At 32.0% G+C, this 22,685-nt stretch overlaps 1 protein-coding gene across 4 annotated transcripts in view; it reads left to right on the forward strand.

The window, feature by feature from the left end:
- The first annotated feature begins 2,407 nt into the window (after window positions 1-2,407).
- Window positions 2,408-22,685, forward strand: part of LOC143064895 (uncharacterized) — an 83,497-nt gene continuing 63,219 nt past the window's right edge. The window contains exons 1-3 of one of the 4 annotated variants that reach the window (XM_076238088.1): window positions 2,408-2,424; window positions 14,661-14,717; window positions 17,849-17,932. Coding sequence is in view for 1 of the 4 variants with exons in the window: in XM_076238085.1 (XP_076094200.1) it covers window positions 18,170-18,183 (14 nt within the window). In the remaining 3 variants the exon portion in view is untranslated. The other 3 variants (XM_076238086.1, XM_076238087.1, XM_076238085.1) reach the window with 3 other exon arrangements.

Below are 22,685 nucleotides of genomic sequence, written 5' to 3' on the forward strand. Positions count from 1 at the left end.
CCAACTTGAAAGACTGTCGTCAAGTACTTTCAGTAAAAAATAGCTATTCGAACACACCTTCTCTGTTTTTGTGACTCATTAGATAGGTATTTCACTTGACCCATATATTTCATCTTTTAGTACTGTGATTTTTTTGTGTTATAAAGTCAACCTATAGCTTTAATATGTAAAAATGATAGAATCTGAAGCGAGACGATGTATGAAATATTCTTATTTTGTACGATATCAAGACAAAATACTCAACTCAAACGCGCCCTAACATAAAAAGGTGCACTCGATTTTCTCTTTTCGATACAATTGTTACCCATGTTTTGGATTTTTTTCTTCAGTCACATAATGGAAGGGCAGACACGAAAATTACTGAACTAATAGATTGATATGTTTTCCGTCCGTGGTAATTTTTTCATAAAAATCGGAGGTTATGCATTTTCTTTATCCAACTTGAAAGATACCCATGTCGTCGACTTGATATCTAATTGTTCTGCTTAACTATGTACTAGATAAATTGAAAACTTATGCAAATGGTGTTTTTAAAATAAAACACCTCGTAATTGAGAAGAAAATTGCAATTTTGTTTGTTTCTATTTACTTTTTTAAATTTTGTCACTATAGTAAACAGTACAGTAAACATTTATCGCCTTCTCTACAAAGAGCTTCGATTCTTTTGTTCTATTTCAACCTGGTTTCCGACTGCAACTCTTGTGCGTTCACGTAAAAATCTATTACTGAACTCTGAAGTCGATTGTAGAGTTTCAAGTGAACTCGGCCCTATGAATCACAAAAACAGAGTAGGTGTATTCGAATAGCTATTTTTTTTTTTCTTCTAAAAGTACTTGACGACAGTCTTTTAATTTGGATGATGAAAATGCATATCTTCGAAAATAAATATGTTCGTGTGTGTGATAACTAGGGTTTATAATCTTCAACCACTGAAAATTTTTAGTCTGCCCTTCCACGAAATATTTAATCAGATTTTTTTTAAATGTTTAAGAATTTTCGAAAATTCCACCTGACATCCGATTAGACAATAGTTATTTTATTTGCACGACAAAATGGAAGACGATATAATATCAATGGGTGTACATGCATTGGCATTTTTAAAAATGTGTATTTATTATACGTCATTAAAAGTCTGAATCCCAGAAATAAAAAAAAAAATCCTCTGTCTTGTAGTTGGAGTCTGTGCACCGCATTTTTTTCCCATCATACTGGTAAAGTGTCATTTTACCGCGCTTTTGTTGCATGGTTTCCCTACTTGTTCATGTGCATGCTTTGTTGCAAATTCATTTTAAAAATTCAACCCTCTACTGTAAAAAAGATACATATGGTGAACTACGAATTTGAAGCACGTCTTAGTTGCTTCTTCTTCTTATAGGATAATACTCTCATATTAATACGTTTATACCAACACGATTAACTTCATTGGATACAAAAAGGTAGTTATATAAATACGGATATTTCTTAGAAATGACGATCAACTTTTAAAAGTTACGGTCATCATTTACAAATTACGGTCATCTTAAAACCAATTACGGTCACCCTTGTTATGAATCGCTGATTCTGTTACGGTCATCTCGATTGTGATTTACGGTCTTCTGAGCGATTTTTTCAAATCGAAATTCCTGTTTTATGCATATTTGTCGGTAGTAATTGGTGATTTCCGTGTTAATCTTTTATAAATTTACATCGTTGAAATGTATGATTTGTAAATAAATGATATAGAAACACTTTAACAGACAATACAGATACTGACCTAATTTTTCATCCGACATCTTGGGATGTCCGTGAATGCAGTTACGGTCATCAGCTTTGCCCCAGTGACCTTCATTTTATACAATGTTTATATTAAGGTATATATATGGAAGTGCCTGTGTTATTAAGGGACGACATCAAAAGTTCAATGAAGGATAAAAAACTTAATTCAAATAGTTTTTTCACTGACCCCCCTACCCCCCTATTAACTTAATTTGGGAAAAATTGATTGACCCATATGGATATATGTAAAAATCAATGTCGGATAACAAAATCTTGCAGCAGTTCACACCACCCACCCCCACCCCCAAACTATTTGAATTAAGTTTTTTTTATCTTACATTGATCTTTTGATGTCGTCCCTAATGTGACTGTTTTAAAGATAATAAACATTTATAGTATGATTCAATGTTATCAATGTTGCCCTAGAAGGGGAGATGACTCAAAAACCTTACTTTCAAAAGGAATGTGTAGGGGAACATTACATATTTTGTTTTGTTTCAGGCAAACAAGTTCCGTGACCTCCATTATTTTATGAATACACATTTCAAAAATTAACTGTTATATTCAGTTTTATCAGACAAAGAGTTTGCAGCCGTATAATGGCAAGGGACGGTGCTATATGACATGGTGGGTGCATATTAAAATGTGTATCGGGACATTAATGATATGGTAAGATATTGTAAGAAGTTGCACATAACTGGTATATCATCCTCGTGCCTGGTGCAGAGGAGTCAGTACTATTTAAAGTGACACAACTGCAAGAGACACCAAGCTAATTGACATGCCAAAGTGTGACATATTACGAAAAAAATAAATATTACCAGTTTAATAAAAAAAATATATCACAAACAGAAAGGTAATAGAACTTATACGATGTGGTCCTGTACCCTACCATGCCTATCTCTTGTCTTGTGCAGAAAGCCTGATTTAAATATTTATCTTTCAAGTTATATTTTGTCTTATGATTAACTAACTCACAGACATCAGATATCAAGATTCTCTACATTAAGAAGCCATCTCACGTTTTTTTGGCTTTTTGGAATCAAATGCGTACAGTTTGGGCATAACGAGTTAATAGTGGGATTTAAACAATTTCTCTTATCTTGAGATGATGTACACGAAAATAGAAAAAATGTTTTTCATCATCAACTTGATTTGAGGTGCACCTGAGACATATTCTGTCTCTTCGGGGAGTACCCTGATAGCGACCTTGTTCGATTCTCAGTCTGTGAGAAGAAATACGCACTCGAGTGAAATTCCTCCTCTGCTCAGGTGATTGTAATAAAGTAAAATATCTTTTCTATAAAGAATTATGAAAGGCTATAAAACATTTTTTCTTGAATTATAATACAAAATTAAATTGAATACAAGTCAACTGTCATTACTATAAAATACATTTTCGCTTTATTAAAATTTCATACCAGATCTAGGCATTATAAAATATCATATTTTAATTTGTGAAAGAAATACAAATTTTTCATTATCAGATATTAGTAAAAAAAAAATCATTAACAATACTAACATGGTTAAAAGTAACTGTATCTGAATATACAGGACAGTTTAAAAAATCTTCAACGTCATCAGTACAGTATAACATAAATCTATTTTCAATATCGATATTTGCAAAACGAACAGTTTCAATTCTAATGGGTGCTACAACACATCTCAACTTGGCTAAAAGTTAAAACACTCCAGTATCTATCTGGTATATTAGAAATCAAATAATTTTCTACATCATATACATTTTTGAACATTCTATATGTGCGTCGTTTATTTTTATACGACCGCAAATTTTATTTTTGCGTCGTGTAATGGCATGATGTCGTCGTCGTCGTCCGAAAACGCATTTATTTCGGGACAATATAAACTAGTTTTAGTTAATGGATCTCTATAAATTTTTAACAGAAGGTTCAAAACCACTAAAGGAAGGTTGGGATTGATTTTGGAAGTTGTGGTCCGAACAGTTAAGGAATTAAGGGCCAAAAGGGCCGAATTAAACTTTGTTTGATTTCATCAAAAATTGAATTATAGGAGTTCCTTGATATGCCGAATCTAACCGTTTATTTAGAATCTTAATATTTGGTCCCGTTTTAAAATTGGTCTACATTAAGGTTCAAAGGGTCCAAAATTAAATTTAGTTTGATTTTAACAAAAAATGAATTCTTGGGGTTCTTTGATATGCTGAATCTTGACATTTTTCATGATTTTTTATTATGATCACAGTTTTCAAGTTAGTCAAACTCGAGGTAAAAAATTAAACTTTGATTGATTTCAACAAAAATTGAATATAACCATATGTATTTAGATTTTGTTCTATATTTGGGCCCAGTTATCAAATTGATCAGCTTTATTAGATTTCTTCAAAAATTGAGTTCTTGGAGTTCTTTGATGTGCTGAATCTCACCATGTATTTAGATTTTGGATATTGGACCAAAATAGGTAATGTCCTATTTAAAATTTAAAGTTTTTAAGTTCTTAGACCACATTCATTCTGTGTCAGAAACCTATGTTTTGTCAACTATTTAATCAAAATCCAAATTTAGAGCTGTATCAAGCTTGAATATTGTGTCCATACTTGCCCCAATGTTCAGGGTTCAACTTCTGCGGTCGTATAAAGCTGCGCCCTGCGGAGCACCTGGTTATCATTTGACATACTTGTCATTTATACTTTCTACCTTAAACTATTTATCCAATCCTAAGCTTTTTTGCAGCCAATGAATGCTACATATGTTGATTGTTTACGATTTTTCCTAGTTTCTTTAATAGTATAGACACTGTACTATATAGTCGTGAGTTCAATACTCAGGCAACAGTACAGTTTGTAGGAAACTGGTGCCAAAGTTATACCACGAAACGACAAGGAATCATTCGGATCTGATGTTGATGAGTATGTTGAGCTTTTCGGAATAGGTTTTATAATCCCCAGGTGATTTACCAATTTGGAACATTTCAAAACAAAAACAAACTTTTTTAAAAACAGACAAATTAAGAAGGGATATAGTTACGATAGTGTTGTCAAGTCATTACAGATTGCATATTTTGGCTTTCATATTGATTCACTCACCAGCCCAGTAGTCAGCACTTCGGTGTTGACATGAACATCAATTTTATGGTCATTTTTATAAATTTCCTATTACAAAACTTGAACACATTAATGGAACTTTACCAGAATATTTTAGAATTTTTCGAAATACTTTTGGATTTCTTTTTATCCCAAGAATATATTACCTTAGCCGTATTTGGCACAACTTTTTGGAATTTTGGGTCCTCAATGATCTTCAGCTTTGTACTTGTTTGGCTTTATAACTTTTTCGATCTGAGCGTCACTGATGAGTCCTATGTAGACGAAACGCGCGTCTGGCGTACTGAATTATAATCCTTGTACCTTTGATAACTATAGGGTCTTTGCATCGGAATTAAACACATTTATTTTAAAACCAGTTGTTAGCATGACACGGGTTATGTTCTTCTCATATATTCTATGGTGGTATAATACTAAACCCCTAACCGGAGGGATTGTGCCTGATATTCCTATGATGAAGACATAATCTTTCAATCAGTTTAATTGAGGTCTGGAGCTGGTATATCAGTTACTGCTAGTAGTCTGTTGTTATTTATGTATTATTGTCATTTTTTTCATTTTCTTTTGTTTCATATTCTGACACCGGACTCGGACTTCTCTTGAACTGAATTTTATCGTGCGTATTGTTGTGAGTTTCGTTTCTATATTGGCTAGAGGTATAGGGGAGGGTTGAGATCTCATAAAACATGTTTAACCGGGGCCCGCCGCATTTTTGCGCCTGTACCAAGTCAGGAGCCTCTGGCCTTTGTTAGTCTTGTATGCTTTTTAATTTTAGTTTCTTGTGGCCTAAACAGTTAAGGAATTGGGGTCAAAATGAGGGGAAACAAGGAATTTCTGGTTTCCCGACAATAACTAATATAGAATAAGTTTATGTATCTCTATGAAATTATAACACAAGGTTCCATGTGTTTTAATTGTTTATTTTGGTTCCCTTATCAAATTGGTGCACACTGGAACAGTGTTCCTGGATCACACGAAGGTCCAAAGTGTTCAAAATTTAACTTTTTTTTTTATTTCAACAAAGAATGAATTCTTTGATTTGCCAAATGGACCAGTCGTGGAAGTGGAACGATTCTGTGCTGTTTTAAGTGAGACTCTGTGACAATCTAGTATGCTAGCTTTGTTTATTTACGTTCTTCAGTGTCATGTTGTCTATCCATACCAGTGCTAAAATAGTATCCACAGACACTCATAGATACGGTAGCCACATGTTGAGATGGAACCTACTGCTTACCTTTCCGGAGCACATCTGTTCACCCTTGGGATTTTTTTAGGAGTCTCTTTTATCAACATTATGCAAGCTATGAAAACGGAATAATGCCTTAACCAAATATTATTTCAGTTTAATAAAGAGCAGTTAGAAATTGATCTAGATTAAAGCAATAAAAAAATAATACGCTGAATCAAATGACCGAAACCTGGTTGCGTGAGCAAAACGTCTCGAACGTGATCTGTGGATAATTTATTTGTCTTTTCGTCGTTTTTTCGTTTATATCTATGACGTTGTCAAATTTTTGGCAATTTTTTTTTACTTTTAAGATCTTTGAGTTATCTCTTTTTACACAGCTAACTACTCACTCTTCACTTAAAATATGTTTGTAAGTAATTTTTCCCGCGGATTGGACTAAATAGTGATAAGGGTGTATAGTTCAACCAGGACAAAAACAGTTACTTTATGTTAGACAACTAACTTACTAACTTTTTGTTAGGGTATTAAAGTAAGGTGTTTTTAAATTAAAGATAATCAACAATGAGCTGAGAGAGGAAATCTTTTTAGAAAGCGAACATTTGAAAATGATCCTGAAAGCATATATTAACCAATTTATAGAAAATAAATCAAATTCATAAATTTGTTTGTTCAAAGTGTTTTAAATAAACGATGATTTAAAAATTTCTCTTTATAAAGTTGTATGCATGCATTGTTCAAACAGGGCCCCAGTTTTCTTAGCTTCAACTGATTTGTGACGTCATGAAAAAAAATGTGGAGCATAAAAGTGAAGGAAGTTTATCTGTTGCTAGTTTGACCTGAGAGTTTGACTATCCATATGGTCTCAAGATGAGGGTCATGTCCGCCCCAGTAAATGCTATATATCTAGGGGAAGAGTTGAAAACTATGAATTTTAGATTTTGCCCCAAAGAACGGGTAATATGTCATGATAGGCATGATACTAATGAAATTATAAGGGGGGGGGGGGGGGGGGGGGGGGGGGGGGGTGGGAGGGCACTGACTGCCTTGGCCTTTGGGGGGTCCTCTCCAGTCATGCTTCAGTGATTCCTAAATAAACAACCAAATTTTTCCAAGAAAAGAGTAGCCCTGGCCTCCAAAAAAAATCCTTAAATCCGCTGGGTGATCAGTGGCGGCTCAAGAACTTTTCCTAAAAGGGGGGGGGGGGGGGCGCTGACTGACCTAGGGGACTGCTCCAGTCATGCTTCAGTGATCCCCTATATAATCAACCAAATGTTTCCAACAAAAGGGGCGTGGCTGGCCCCCAGTGCCCCACCCCCTGGATCCCCCTATGGTGACTAAAGGGGCTTTAAAACTTTGTGAGAATTAAATAGGGGTGAATCATGTCTTTTCATGATTTTTTTTTATATAAATATAAGAGCACTGATGTATTTCAGAGTGCAAATATAATACTTGTCTAGGATTTGACTTGGTATTGTACTTAGTCCCAGATTACTCTGACGTCCAACGGCTGTTTTGTCTGGCAAGACAGCCGTTGGACGTCAGAGTAATCTCGGACTATATTGTACTAAGCATTTCGTATAAAAATTCTTGAAAAAAATATTTAAAAAATTCAAAGCAACCATTTTTTGTGGGAGAAGGGTAGGGGGGATGAAAAACATCCTCCATAGCATCATGGATCATTTAGCTTGTAACAAAATTGCAAGTGTTGGGATATTTTCTATACTTTGCTTTTACTTACAAAACTTTGTGGAATAAAATTCTAATCTGTGTAGTGTAATGAATTTAACAATATTTCAAAGAAGGTATTTTTAAAATCTTAAGATAAATTGTGAGGTGATATTTTCATTAGAAGTTGCTTTCCTGAAATTCTATTCCCCTCCCTTTCACACAAGACACAAGAAAACCTCATCCAAACTTTAACCATTATGTGTTTAATACCACTGTTAATTTTAATCTTTCATATTAGGGACAATTTGTTGGCAATGGTCTCAAGTCGAGAACTGTGTGAAATAGACTTGCTACCCTTTCTATTATTTCTTTCTTACTAATTTATATGTTTACTGATAAGTGCCAGCCTACTGATTGCCCTTGGAGAAAGGTTCTCCTGCAGATGTCTGTATAATTGTAATCTCCTAGTTATAGCAGTAAAATTATTAAAGGGGCAAAATTGAAAAAAGAGGAAAAAACATAATTAGGAAGGGACATGTAGCAAGTCTATGTGTGAAATTACTGTGGTCAATTTCGCTTAAGTTTTTCTGTTGTTAAGTAGTGAGTCAAACATTGAGCCATGTCCAGTGACTCATAAATCCCATATCACTGACCATTAATGATCAATATCTGGTAATCTGATATTAATGGACACTATCTATTCTATTGATATAGTCAAGGTGTTAGTTTATTATGTATGTTTATATCTTTAATCATACAGTCCTTAATATAAAATACACTATTTTTATCTGCTGATTTCACCAACACTAACACTTTCTTTTGAAATCAATATTTTATGAATGTTTGGGATTTCCTTGAAAGCTCAATTTCTTTTATTGTCAGAATATAATTTTTTAGACAATGTTCTCTCAAGACAATTCAAGATATGAACCTATTTGCCCAACATGCAGATATATATTTAATTTTCAACCTTTTTTCACTGACTATAAATTTTATACAATAATTAATTATGTTGTAATTTGTCGATAGGAACATGATGTATTTCAATCAATTTTTCTATTGGTTAAGGCACACTTATCCAGTTAAACATGTTATTTTCTGCTACTTTACATTGAGCAGGAAATGATTATAGGTTAAGTGGGTGATTATTGCTCTTGACCAGCTGTTTTTGTTTGATCAGTTTAATAATCTTCTGGCTTACAAAGGCGGGACAAGGAGGGGAAGCACACATTATATTGAGTTACTTCTCTTTGAATTTGTTTATATTATTTCTTACCACAAAAATTGGCATGGTACAGCTCCACTCTGATATAAATCTAAACTTAACCAGAATTAGCTTACAAAAAGTCAACATTTGAAGGTAAAAAAAGAAGCCTATGAAATAATGGGGGTAGGGTGTTTCATATTCATGACCACAAATGAGGGTGAGGCATGGTTACATTAATTCCAAGTAAAACATTTGATAAAGAAATGCATATATTATATATAAAATCACATAAAAATCATTTTTCAGTTTCTTAACTATTAAATCCACAAAATAATATTGAAAGTAATATGCGAATTCACTAGAAATTATAAAAAAGTAAAAAACAATTCCTAGGAATTATGTTGTATTATTATATATATTACATGTAAAACTTTTAAATGTTGCTTTGTATATTATCAAATGATTTGTAATGTGGAAAACTAATGAATTATTAGTCATCTTTAATCATTGTGTTAATATATAGTGAATCTGAAATTGAGAATCACAAAAAGAAATGCAGGGTCAATTTTCTTTATAGTAGTATGTTACATAATGTATGATGTTTAAATTGAAGTTGTCAGAAATATTTACCAAACATACATGGTTCACTCATTTTAGACCTGAATTCCATTAGAGTTGTAGACTTTATCATGTGTTTATATCACTGTTATCTATTGTTAGCCTTTAGGGAGAGAGTGTTAATCTTATGTTTACTTTATATTGTCAGTCTGGTAGGTCAAGTGTACCAAGTTTGACTGATATGATTAAAAAAAAACAGGTTTTTCAATTTAATAAAGTAATAAAATACCATTTTTATACATAAGGAATTTGTGAAAGGTTTGTCCTTTCTAACTGTCATTTTGGTTGTTAATCATTGATTTCTGAAGAATGGCATAATGTTAGATCATTTGAGAGAAGATTATCAGAAAAATCAGGAGGGAAACAATTTTCTAGGGAGAGACTTGTTATGTATAACTATTTGTGTTACTTGGAGTTATCTTTAATTTCTGGATTGACCCTCTTCAAATTTATTTGAAGGGTACCCATTGGTATCAATACCATGTATCTGAACATGCATGAAATATTTGCCACTGTACATTAGGCAACCAACAAACAATCAATCATCAAAACCATCATCCATGTATAATGAATAAAAACAAAGATAACAGTTTAAGTTTCAACAAAATCTGGGGAACTAACTTAATTTGGTTTTTTTTTTTACGTTGGTCCAACCCAATATCCTGCATCAGTATCATCTCAGTAGACTTGCACATCAATTTAAAGTTAATTATTCATGTGATGGATATTTGACCATGCATGAAATCTAATCAATGCAATCAACTAGCCTTTGTTTATAATGGTCATTGTGTATATAAACATGTAAAGTTATGCACATAAGATTGTGTGAAATAATATTTACCCTGGAGCTATTGAGATAAGATGTTTAGATAATCACTTCACCTGTTAGGGTCAGTGATAATATTTGACTCAGGTCACTGATGAAGCCATAAATCAAACAATATTGAAGCCATATGTGTGAATCTCTTACCATAAAACAAATCTGGTCTGCTATTAGGAATATTTATTAATTTTGTTAACTGGAATTTAATACAGGAGTATTTAGTAAGTATGTTTTTTAATGTCAGTATTATCATGATTATTACATTCATAACTGAGAAATAAAAAATGATGAAACACATTCATCAATTATAACGTATATACATGTATCAGAAAGTGTTCGGGCGCACTACGTTTGCGCGCATTTGGGGATTAAAATATTTTACGTTTGCGCACAGCTTTTGATTACATTTGCGCGCATTCATTTTACAGGTAATCTCAGGTAAAAATAATTATTCATATATATTAAATTATAAATGACTTTACTTTATTGGTATTTTCATAATAGCTAGATATGACTATCAATTATTAATTTTGAAAATAGTTCAAAATTCAAATTATATATTGTTCATATTGAATTCTAAAATCAATTTAAAACCCCGTTATATCTTAAGTTCAAGTTATGATAAATGGGCTATGTCACAGATTTTTTAAACTTTTGTCTACACCTTTGACTTTTTGAATTGTATCTGAAAATCGAAGAAAATATGCGGCTTTATCACCTTTTTTCCCTGCCTAAGAAGAGACTTAGACTAACGGAAGAGGTACTGATTATTGTAAATAATTGAACAAATTGATAAATAAATAAGTATTATGACCTGTATTTTACCTGAGTTTACCTGTCAAAAAAATGCGCGCAAATGTAAGCAAAAGCTGCGCGCAAACGTAATGATTTTTGCGCGCAAATGTAATGGTGATGCGCGCAAACGTAATGCACCGAAGTGTTCAATAGCCAATTTATCTATCAATAAAAAACATGAATACCATCAAGAGCAACCCCCTTGCAACAAATGACTAAAAAAAATTAGAATGCATACATTTTAGTTTGAAATTGTTTAAAAAATATTTTAACTTTGCAAAACTTTTGAAAATATATTATTAAGACTATTTAATAAAACACTTGATTTAACCTGGGAGCAGTTTAATACACGTATATATGATCCTGATTTAACCAGAGACTTTTCTTTACTTCCGAAAGTCCTTGTTTTAACAATGGTATGAATGAATAAACAAATAAAAATTCTCCGGAATTGTCTTAAAATTTGAAAGACTATATAAATTTCTTGTCACATTTTTAATACAATATACCTTTGCACTATATTCTATATACAGTACAAAAAAGTGGATGTTTCTCTTTCTTTTTAGGAAAAGTAAATGTACAGCAAAGTGATATGATTGCCAATATTTTGGTGTTATTTGTTTGGAAACTTTCCATATTTGTTTATGATCAATTAAAATTTGTCAAGAATTAATGAAGTTAAAGATTGATTATACCTTATTTATTATGATAAACATTTGAGTGGGGAAAATCTTTAACAAAGACGTTATAAGTAAATATTTAAATATATGTTGAAAAGATTAGTAAAAGAAAAGTGTTAGCATTTACAAATTGACAAATTACATTTAAAAGTACAGCTTATATGTACACATAAAGAAAAAGGAACCGCAAAAATTGATTTTATTCAGATAAATGATCACAATTTTACCAAGTATAAATTTATCAGTGTCTGATCTTTTGATCAGGAAAATTTAACTCTTTGGCTTAAATTTTCAATGTTTTTACTTTGATGTTCGACGTTAATTAACCAATTTGGACTGATACAAACCAGGATCCTCTCCTCATAAACTGGATCCACCACATACACCAAACCACTGCCATCCAAAGCAATAACTCACCAAACACCAAATCACTCTCCACAAGCAATTAGTACCACCATACTTCAAACCACTACCGTCCAAAGCAATACCCACAACATACACAAAACCAGTACCATCGAAAGCAATACCTACCACATTAAGCAAAACTCTGTCACCACATACACCAAAAATCAGCCATCCAAAGCAATAGCCACGATATGCATCAAAACTCTGCCATCAAAAGCAATACCTACCACATTATGACATACAGCAAAACTCTGCCACCATATACACCAAAAACATGAAAAATCAGCCATCATAGGCATACCCCCCACATACACCAAAACTGTGCCATCCAAAACAATACCCACCACATACACCAAAACTCTGCCATCCAAAGCAATACCCACCACATACACTAAAACTCTGCTATTCAAAGCAATACCCACCACATACACCAAAACTCTGCCATCCAAAGCAATATTCACCACATACATGTATGTACACCAAACTGCAACCATCATAAGCAATAACAACCACCTCCACCTAATGAAAAGCACCATAAGCAATACCAACCACTTACAACAAACCACTGACAGTCAAAGCAATATTCACCATATACATTTGTACACCAAACCACAACCATCATAAGTAATTCCAACCAAATACACCAAACCACTACGGGGCACTACCATTAAAAAGCAATAGTAACCACATACACCCATCCACTGTCATCTAAAGCAATACCATCACATACACCAAACCACTACCATCATAAGCAATAACAACCACATACACCAAATCACTACCATTAAAAAGCAATAGTAACCACATACACCCATCCACTGTCATCTAAAGCAATACCATCACATACACCAAACCACTACCATTCAAAGCAATAACAACCACATACACCAAACCACTACCATTAAAAAGCAATAGTAACCACATACACCCATCCACTGTCATCTAAAGCAATACCATCACATACACCAAACCACAACCATTCAAAGCAATATTCACTGCATACAACAAACCACAACCATCTTAAGCAATACCCACCATAAACATCAAACCCCTATTCCATGCAAAACACCTTCCACCACATAATAGAATCATAATGTCCATAATGAAAATTTGAAATCTACACTGAGCACATACAATAAACCAATTTTATCTTAATCAAAACAAAAAAATATACAAATTAAATCATTACCATCTTGAACAAAACAAATATACACATTAAACCTTTACTACATCATACATGTATCTAAAAAAAAACAAAGATATACACATTCAACCATTACCATCTAAAGCTCACCATCTACACCAATTTATAACTTTTTGAAGCAAAACACCACTTTTGCAAATTAGTGACCATCTGAAGCAAAGTTCACCAATTTGGTCAATTAGTGACCATCTGAAGCATAGATCATCACTTCAGCCAATTATTGACCATCTGAAGTAAAGCACACAACATATGCCAACCAACCAAAGGAAAATGATCATATAAGCGAAGCTGATATAGCAACGTTTTTTTTCTACCATTACTGAGAAGCTATGAGACGGGGGTACTGCCTTGGTTCATTATAGCTAACTCACATATTTATAAAGGTACTCCATTATATAATAATAACTGTTTATTAAACATACAAATTATTTCATATAAGACAGATTCACAATAATATTAAATTCCAGCAATAGATAGTAAAACCAAGGCAGTACCCCCGTCTCATAGCTTTTTAATAATGGTAGAAAAACCGTTCCTACACTGACAACCAACACCAAAAGTTAATAATGTCTCTGCTACATCAGACCCCTATGATATAATGCCATACCTATAGAACATCTTTTGCTTATCTTCTTCACCAGGCTCAAGGAAAAAAGACTCATAATCAATCTGCTGAACTATTTATCTGTCACCTGATACTTAATTGTTATATGTCATGTCCCTATAGGTAAGGCTTCCCAAACTCCCCAAATGCCAGGATAACTTGAAGTGCTATTTTAATAAGTTCCTGCTAGCCATTTATTGTAACCTTGTGTTGCCAACTTTCTCCAGTTGTTATCAGTCATTCCTTACACTCAACAACTTTATATTACTGCAACAGATGGAAGTAAAAAAATATTTGTTATGTGACACATACATGGCTACTCTGTTTGTTCATTTTATTCTTAAGTGAGATTAATTGCCACATTCTCTCCTTTTTTCTCTGTGTTTGTTTATTATCATAACCATTCTTGAATCTGTATTTGCATCAAATAATTTTTTTCTTCTGTTAGGGAAAATAGGTTTCTATCTGTAAACATCCAATTAAAATGACCAAGCCAAATTAAAGCTTAAAATATGTATGAGAATTTGTTCTATTTGAATTTCACATAAATGTTATTTAATTAAAGATCAATGCTAAATATTTGAAGTGTTATCTGTATTATAAAGGGTATTTTAAACTGTCTCTTTATAGGGAATAATGTTGACATAACAGTTAAGGCGACAAGATAAAAGTCACAGGTAATTCCAGGTAAATATATTTTTGATTCTTACTACTTTAGTTTATGTTTTCTTGATTATAAGCTTTTGTTGGAATATCTCTTTCTTTTTTTTAACAGAAACTGATTGTATAGATATATGGAATGAATGACTGAATCAATATTCTGTTATTATTCATCTCTCTTCGTCCTTAGAAACAGAGACATATAATGTATTATATGTCTCTGTTAGAAACAAGTCCTTAGAATATAAAAAAAACTACTTATACATGTATGCACCTGCAATTCTTATTTCACTTAGTATATTTAATGATTTATGTAAATGAATATTCTGAGTAAAGCCATATATCATAAAAACAGCAAAGCTATCATTGCAGGACTTCATTTGTTTTTCAGAAATTCATTGTTTGAGTGTACTGGCTGAACAGCACATAAACAATACAAAAAAAGCATAACCACAGTAAAATATCTGTACTTTACCTCTTTCCCAAACATTTGCCAAAGAGATACATTTATGAGGGTCTTTAAATTTAAGAGAAAATTTGAATATTACAAAAGATATTTAGTCGGTGTAAGCATTTAGTCTTACTGTTAGGTATTTCAGTTTAAATGCATATTCATCAAGATAATTGTTAATGTTTTAAAAAAAAAAATGGCAAAAATCGTTTGGTTTTGTCAAATCTCTTGAGTAGGAAACATGCAATTATGAAAAAGTATTCATATAGTAAGAAAGGTCTTGTTATTGCGGGCAAACGCTGGCTTACTTATTGAGTGGGTTCTTGCATGTTCTTAAATCTAGTGTATATATAAAAACATCTATTTATTCCAGAATTTCAAGGCCAGTTAAAGCCCTTTTGCTAAAGAATACCAGTGTTATACTTTCTTCATAAATAAACATTCATTAAATATGCCTGTATAGTTATTAATCTGTGCATAGAACAGCTGTCTTGATATTAATCGATTGTAATAATTCTTATAGATATAATATCATTAATCAAGATAAATGAAAAGTCACTCAATATTATTGAGGTTTATGAACACTTTAATATAGGTAGACAGTTGAGGACCTATATTTAACATTATTATGATAAGCTAAGGTTCCGTAACAGTACAACACAGTAATATCAGTACCCTGATCTCCAAGTAATTAGCTAAACTACTTTGTGATAAAATCTGGTGATGGTATTGTCTGATCAATTCATCACAAATGGATTTGACTGGCATTTACATAATTTGTATTGAACATTTTGATGAACAATGACTGTTCAAAGTGGTATGAAAATGATATGCTTGAATGGCTGAATTAGTTGTAATGTTTAAATAGAAAGATGGGTTAAAAAAGGAAAAGAAAGAAACAAGGTAAATAAATGTTTGAGTAAAATATCTTGTAAACATTTGTAACGTGAATTTTTTACGCACATGGTCAGTTTCTACAAAAAAAGGTCGGACAAATTTGATATTATGGGGTTATTTCCAGTAAAATCATTGGAGGATTTTTTCATTTTAAACTCAAGTACATAAAAACCATTTTTATGCCCCACCTACGATAGTAGAGGGGCATTATGTTTTCTGGTCTGTGCGTCCGTTCGTTCGTTCGTCCGTCCGTCTGTTCGTTCGTTCGTTCGTCTGTTCGTTCGTCCGTCTGTCCCGCTTCAGGTTAAAGTTTTTGGTCAAGGTAGTTTTTGATGAAGTTGAAGTCCAATCAACTTGAAACTTAGTACACATGTTCCTTATGATATGATCTTTCTAATTTTAAAGCCAAATTAAACTTTTGACCCCAATTTCACGGTCCACTGAACATAGAAAATGAAAGTGCATGTTTCAGGTTAAAGTTTTTGGTCAAGGTAGTTTTTGATGAAGTTGAAGTCCAATCAACTTGAAACTTAGTACAAATGTTCCCTATGATATTATCTTTCTAATTTTAATGCCTAATTATATTTTTTATCCAATTTCACAGTCCATTGAACATGGAAAATGATAGTGGGAGTGGGGCATCCGTGTACTTTGGACACATTCTTGTTCTACTTTATTTGATTTCAAATTGAGAGTTGTCTTATTGGCAGCCGTACCACATCTTATAATTATATATTATGGCAAGCCGTTTTACTATTTATTCGAATTTCAAGATATCTCCTATAATATATAAGATATCTTATATAATATAAGATATCTTATATAATTTCATTTTTATAAGATATCTCGTATATTATATAAGATATCTTTTAATGTTATATGAGATATCTTTAATGTTATATAAGATATCTTTAATGTTATATAAGATATCTCATAAAGTTTATATGATATCTTATATACTTTATAAGATATCTTCTAAAGTTTATAAGATATCTTATAAAGTATATGAGATATCTTATAAACAATTTATATATAAGATATCTTATATAATTTATAAGATATCTTATATAGTTTATAAGATATCTTGTATAGTTTATAAGATATCTCATATAGTTTATAAGATATCTTATATAGTTTATGAGATATCTTATAAGGTCAATTATATAAGATATCTGATAAACTATATACGATATCTTATATAGTTTATGAGATATCTTATAAAGACAATTATATAAGATATCTGATAAATTATATGAGATATCTTATAAACTATATGAGATATCTTATAAACTATATGAGATATCTTATAAACTATATAAGATATCTTATAAACTATATAAGATATCTTATAAACTATATAAGATATCTTATAAACTATACAAGATGTCTTATAAAGTTTATGAGATATCTTGAAGTAAGAATAAATAGCAAAACAGCTTGCCATAATATATGCTCTTTTTAATGCTAAAATCATATTAAATTAAGCAGAAAAATTGGTACAGATCATATTTTATCTTAACAAAGAAATCACACTTGTATGAGCACTTTGAAATTTTTAATTGATGCTTTTTAGAATTTGTACAAAGTTATAGATCTGAACACCTCGAGAGATTCTCACTGAATAAATATTTAACTTCTCCATACTTCCCCACACCCGTTGTTATTCTGATGACTTTTTTTTACATTAGTTGAATCATTGAGCACTATACTTTAGTTTATTTAGATTTAACACTGTTAGTTTATTTAAATGCTGGATTGGTTGTTGAATCAATTTTTACAGGTTAAATGATTATAGATTTAACTATTGTAGGTACAGCACCTAATTTACTGCCTTTTCTTATCTGGACAAATAACAAGTAACACAGTGGTTAATTACCTGTGCAGGTGAATCAAGGTAACTTCGTTTTGATGATATCATTTCCTAGGATTATACTTTGTGTCATAAGAACAGATGTGACATTTCTTCGTTTATTTCACATTGTTGGCAGAATTGTTATTTGATTAATGTATTATGGACTACACTTTGGATTATACCCAGTTATGTTACAACAGACATATTTGCTTCATTGGATAGTTTCTGCTGATGTAATTGGAAATAAATTTGCATATTTGTGATCCAAGTTCTATAAGTATGCGAGAAGGAAGGTAGGTCAATATATGTTTATGTTTATAATTATTGATGGCAAATATAGAGTTTCAAATTCAAATGTGATATAAATTGAAACTGTACATGTTTTTGAAAACTCTTACAAGAGTGGTGACTTCATAATGATGCTTGATGTGTCATACAGGCTTATTGATCTTTTAAATATTGGAAGTCACATATAAACTGTTTAAATCGTATCTGCTTAATTTTGCAGGAATGCAAGCTACATGTAGGTACCTCAATGCTTAGTTTTTTTCAAATTCAAAATATTGTCATTAAAGATGGGAAAAATACCCGTGTTTTTCTAATTTGCAGGATTATCTTCTCCTGAAATAAGAAATGTAGCACTCATTCTCTCTTTCGTAATATTTTTGTTGTGTCTAGAAACGTGGATCTGCTGTAATGAAATTCACAGAAGCGAAACATTTGATCCTACATTCTGTTGTCCTCTGCCTTGTCAACTGTGGTTAAATTTGTTCAGACATTCATAAATCAAACCTTCATGGAATGTTATGTTATGAAATTGTAGCTTTTCGTGATCAAAAGACTGTATCCAGAGCAGAACTTTTACTGATAAATTGTTTTTTCTTTTCTTGATACAGTCAATAGAAAATTTTTTCAGACAGGAATATTTTATTAAACTTTCGAGAATTTTTTAAAGATACTTATCACTGAAGCTAGAAATGGAGCAAAATTTGTGAATAATAGGGTTATTATCATACACCGACAGAAAGATCCCTATTTCGACAACAGTAATTTTATGGCCGATATTCTTCCAAGTGAGATAGAAGTTTCACAATAAACCTCTTTAGGGTTGGTTCTTAATATACCACTATTAAAGCTGTTAAGGAAAAATTACTTTATGGCATTCGATACTATGTTCTTTATCTCACTATACTCAGTGTTTTCCACTAGAGGGGTCATGTGTGGTGGTGCCAAAGCTGTAAATTTAGACGCTTGTCCTGAAAATTTGAAATTCCCATTGAGTCTATAGAAGCCCCAATCCTTTTAAATTCATGACCGCTTTCTGTCAAATCTCTTTTCCTTCAAACAATTTCTAGGGAAAACACTTTTTTGCCTTATGAGATCTTTCTGAGTTTATTAGAATTCTTTTGATATTTTGGTTAAAATTAGATTGATATGTTCATAAAGTGCCTGTTACAGTTTTATCATTCTTACAACAAAAAATTGTCCAATACTATCATCATGATCATAGTCATAACCAGAGACATAAACACATATTTATAGTACTGCATGGTATGTCTCTGTCATAACACTGTCAAAAAATCAATTACACAAAGAATGTTAAAGGATTGCAATATGCACTTGGTATATACTTGTGTTTTAAATAGTGGTTCGTTGCAGGTAATCTCATTGAACTAAGTATACAGATAACAGTTCAGATTTAAACTTATAAAAATGAATGGGTGTCTCTACCCAGTTATAAACTGAATCATAACATGGTTGATGAATAGGAGAAAAAGACATTATTTGACATGCCATATCCATTGTTATTGTTTGATAGAAAATAAATCTGTGTAGGACATTTTTAAAACAGTTGACATTCCTGTGGTTTTATCAGTCTGGAGATATGAATATGATACATTTATTTCATTATAGGACTCTGTAGTACAATGTAATCCACCATTATAAAGGTCTACTCAACCTTAAATGTAAAATGGAAATTAATACTTTGATTATTTAGCTGCTGTATACAAACAAATTATTACTATCTTTGATACCTTAAAGGTGAACACATGTTGACCCTAGTTTGGGAAGTATGTCCCTTTATTATACCTAGTGCCACCAAGCTGAGAAGGATTTAATGTTGTTGATCAGCCATCTGTTGTCCATCTGTACAAATTCAAGTTGTAAGTCCATGCATGCATTCATCATCACTTTTTTGCCTGCATAGTGTAATTTTTATGCCCCTGTTGTAGCGGAGGGGGCATAAAGTTTAACCCATGTCCGTCTATCTGTAAGTACATCCATACGTTCCAAAATTGGTTTCCGTTTTCTAAATTTAGTTTGCCTCAACCAAATGTTTTGAAACTTATATACGATGCTAAGTTCCACAAAAAATAAAATCAAGTTTGAATTTTGGTGGCGTCACTTTTACCGTTCTAGAATCTAGAGTTATGCATCTTTACAAATGAAAAAATTATTCTGAAACATTAGTTTCTCAACCAAATGATATGAACTTATGCATCATGCTTATACATGTATTGCCACAAAACACAGATTAAGTTTTGGGTAGCATCTTTACCATTTTTAAGTTATGCCTTTTTATAAATAGAAAAATTGCTTAATCATTTAATCTATAGTGTCCAATCTCAAACTTTAGTTTGCCTGAACAAAATTAAATGTTATGAAACTTATACACAATACATTTTTTAATGATCTGCCGTAAGGGAGGGGGTATTAAGTTTTACCCTTGTCAGTCTGTCTGTCTGTCTGTACGTACACATGCCCAAAGTTTGATCCAACCTCTAACAAAAAGTTTGCCTCAACTTAAATGTTTAGAATCATATGCAAAATGCTTGTTACCACATAACACAGATCAAGTTTTAATTTTGGTGGTGTCACTTAATCCGTTCTAAAGTTATGCCCCTTTACAAATGGAAAAATTGCTGAATCTTTTGTTTCTGTTCTCTTACTTAAGTGAATTGCATTACATTGTGTTTAAGCTGGTCTGGTTTATGTACATCTTTTTTGTTGCTGCTATTATAAAATCAAGCTGGTGTCTAAATCAAATAGATTGTGAACTTAGCATCAGTTTTAAAGTCTAGATTTTTAATTGATACTTGGATTTTATACCATATGAGATATACAAATAAAGTATTGTATTGATTCAGTGTAAATTAAATTTACTTAAAATGATGTCATAGTAGGACAACAGATATATGTGAGGATAGATCAAATATGTTTTATTCATCAATATAGCATTCTATAAAAGACATGCACTATTATGTTTGAGATCTTTTACAGGTCAAAATGTCATGAGAATGTATGTCTGTGTTAGATGTATGTACAATGGCTCCAAGGAACTTACATACTTTTAAAAGTACATATATCATGTATATATATTGTCATAAAACTTGTTTATCAAAGGTGCTCCCTGTTTGTTGGTATTTTCTGCTAGTAGCTAGTTTCCCAGAACTGTTGCCCACGCCTAAGCTACGATAGTAGAGGGGCGTTATGTTTCTGGTCTGTGGGTCCGTCCCTTTATTTGTCCGTTTGTCCCTCTGTGCCGCTTCAGGTTAAAGTTTTTGGTAAAGTTAGTTTTTGATGAAGTTGAACTCCAATCAACTTGAAACTTAGTACAAATGTTCCCTATGATATGATCTTTCTAATTTTAATGCCAAATTCCAATTTCACTGTCTAATGAACGTAGAAAATAATAGTGCTGAGTGGGGCATCCATGTACTATGGACCTATTCTTGTTATGTATCAAATAAGTTACTGTTGTTTATTAACAACTGGTACTACATTTATCATAGCGTTATACCATCTTTAGCACAACATGTGTACATGATTGGTTACCATTGTTTCAATAGGTGTCATGTCATATTGTTATAGCATATGAAATTTTTTTACCATGACCAGTGGCGTATCCAGAATTTTTCTTAAGTGGGGGTTCACTGACTGCCTGCTCCAGTCATGCTCCAGTGATTCCTATATAATCAACCAAATTTTTCTCATGAAGGGAGCCAGGGCCCTCTGCCCCCCAAAATCTGCATTTGATGACTGGTAACCCCTGCCCCCACTCCTAAATCTCCATTTGATGACTGGTTACCATGTATTGTTTCATCTCTTAATTGGTAATTAGTGCTTGCTGTGCTGCAGTTATTCTGAACGCTGTATGTTGTCCTTTTTACACCCGTTCTCATTACAGACTCGTATTGAACTCCATCAAGTAAATATACATTAAATCACTTCCACAGCTCTTGTTGAAATAGAAAAGTCAAGGAGAAATAGTTTATTTTAGAGCACTACTTTGAAAATACTGCCTGTTTAATGGTTGTATGTTTACTAAGATGTAATTTACATCTGTACCAACTTAAGAAATAATTCTATAAAATAAGAAGCTTTAGATTGGTACAGGGTAACACATTGTGCTACAGCAGATCAAAATTGATTAAAATCGACACCAGATGGTGTTACTACAGTTCTACTATAAAACACTAAAGTTTGGCATGGTTTTTTGCTCATAAAAAGGATAACAATCAGCAGTAGAACTTAATAACTAGAATATATGTCATAGTAGCAAGGATGAAATGAATTTCAGTGTAACAATCATTTTTTAATGTCAACAAAATGTAAGAAAGAAATTCAATTCAGGAATACATGGGTAAAAGGGTTTGATTATCATTGATTTCATAATGTCATACTGTTTTCCTCCAACCTTATCCACATGAAAATTAAAGTTGGTCTCTATTAATTTGTTGAGCTTCCCTAAAAGTCTAGTGAGAGTAAGTTTGATAGATATATTGACTTGGCT

This window comes from Mytilus galloprovincialis, chromosome 2 (genome assembly GCF_965363235.1).
Source record: "Mytilus galloprovincialis chromosome 2, xbMytGall1.hap1.1, whole genome shotgun sequence".
Lineage (NCBI taxonomy): Eukaryota > Metazoa > Mollusca > Bivalvia > Mytilida > Mytilidae > Mytilus > Mytilus galloprovincialis.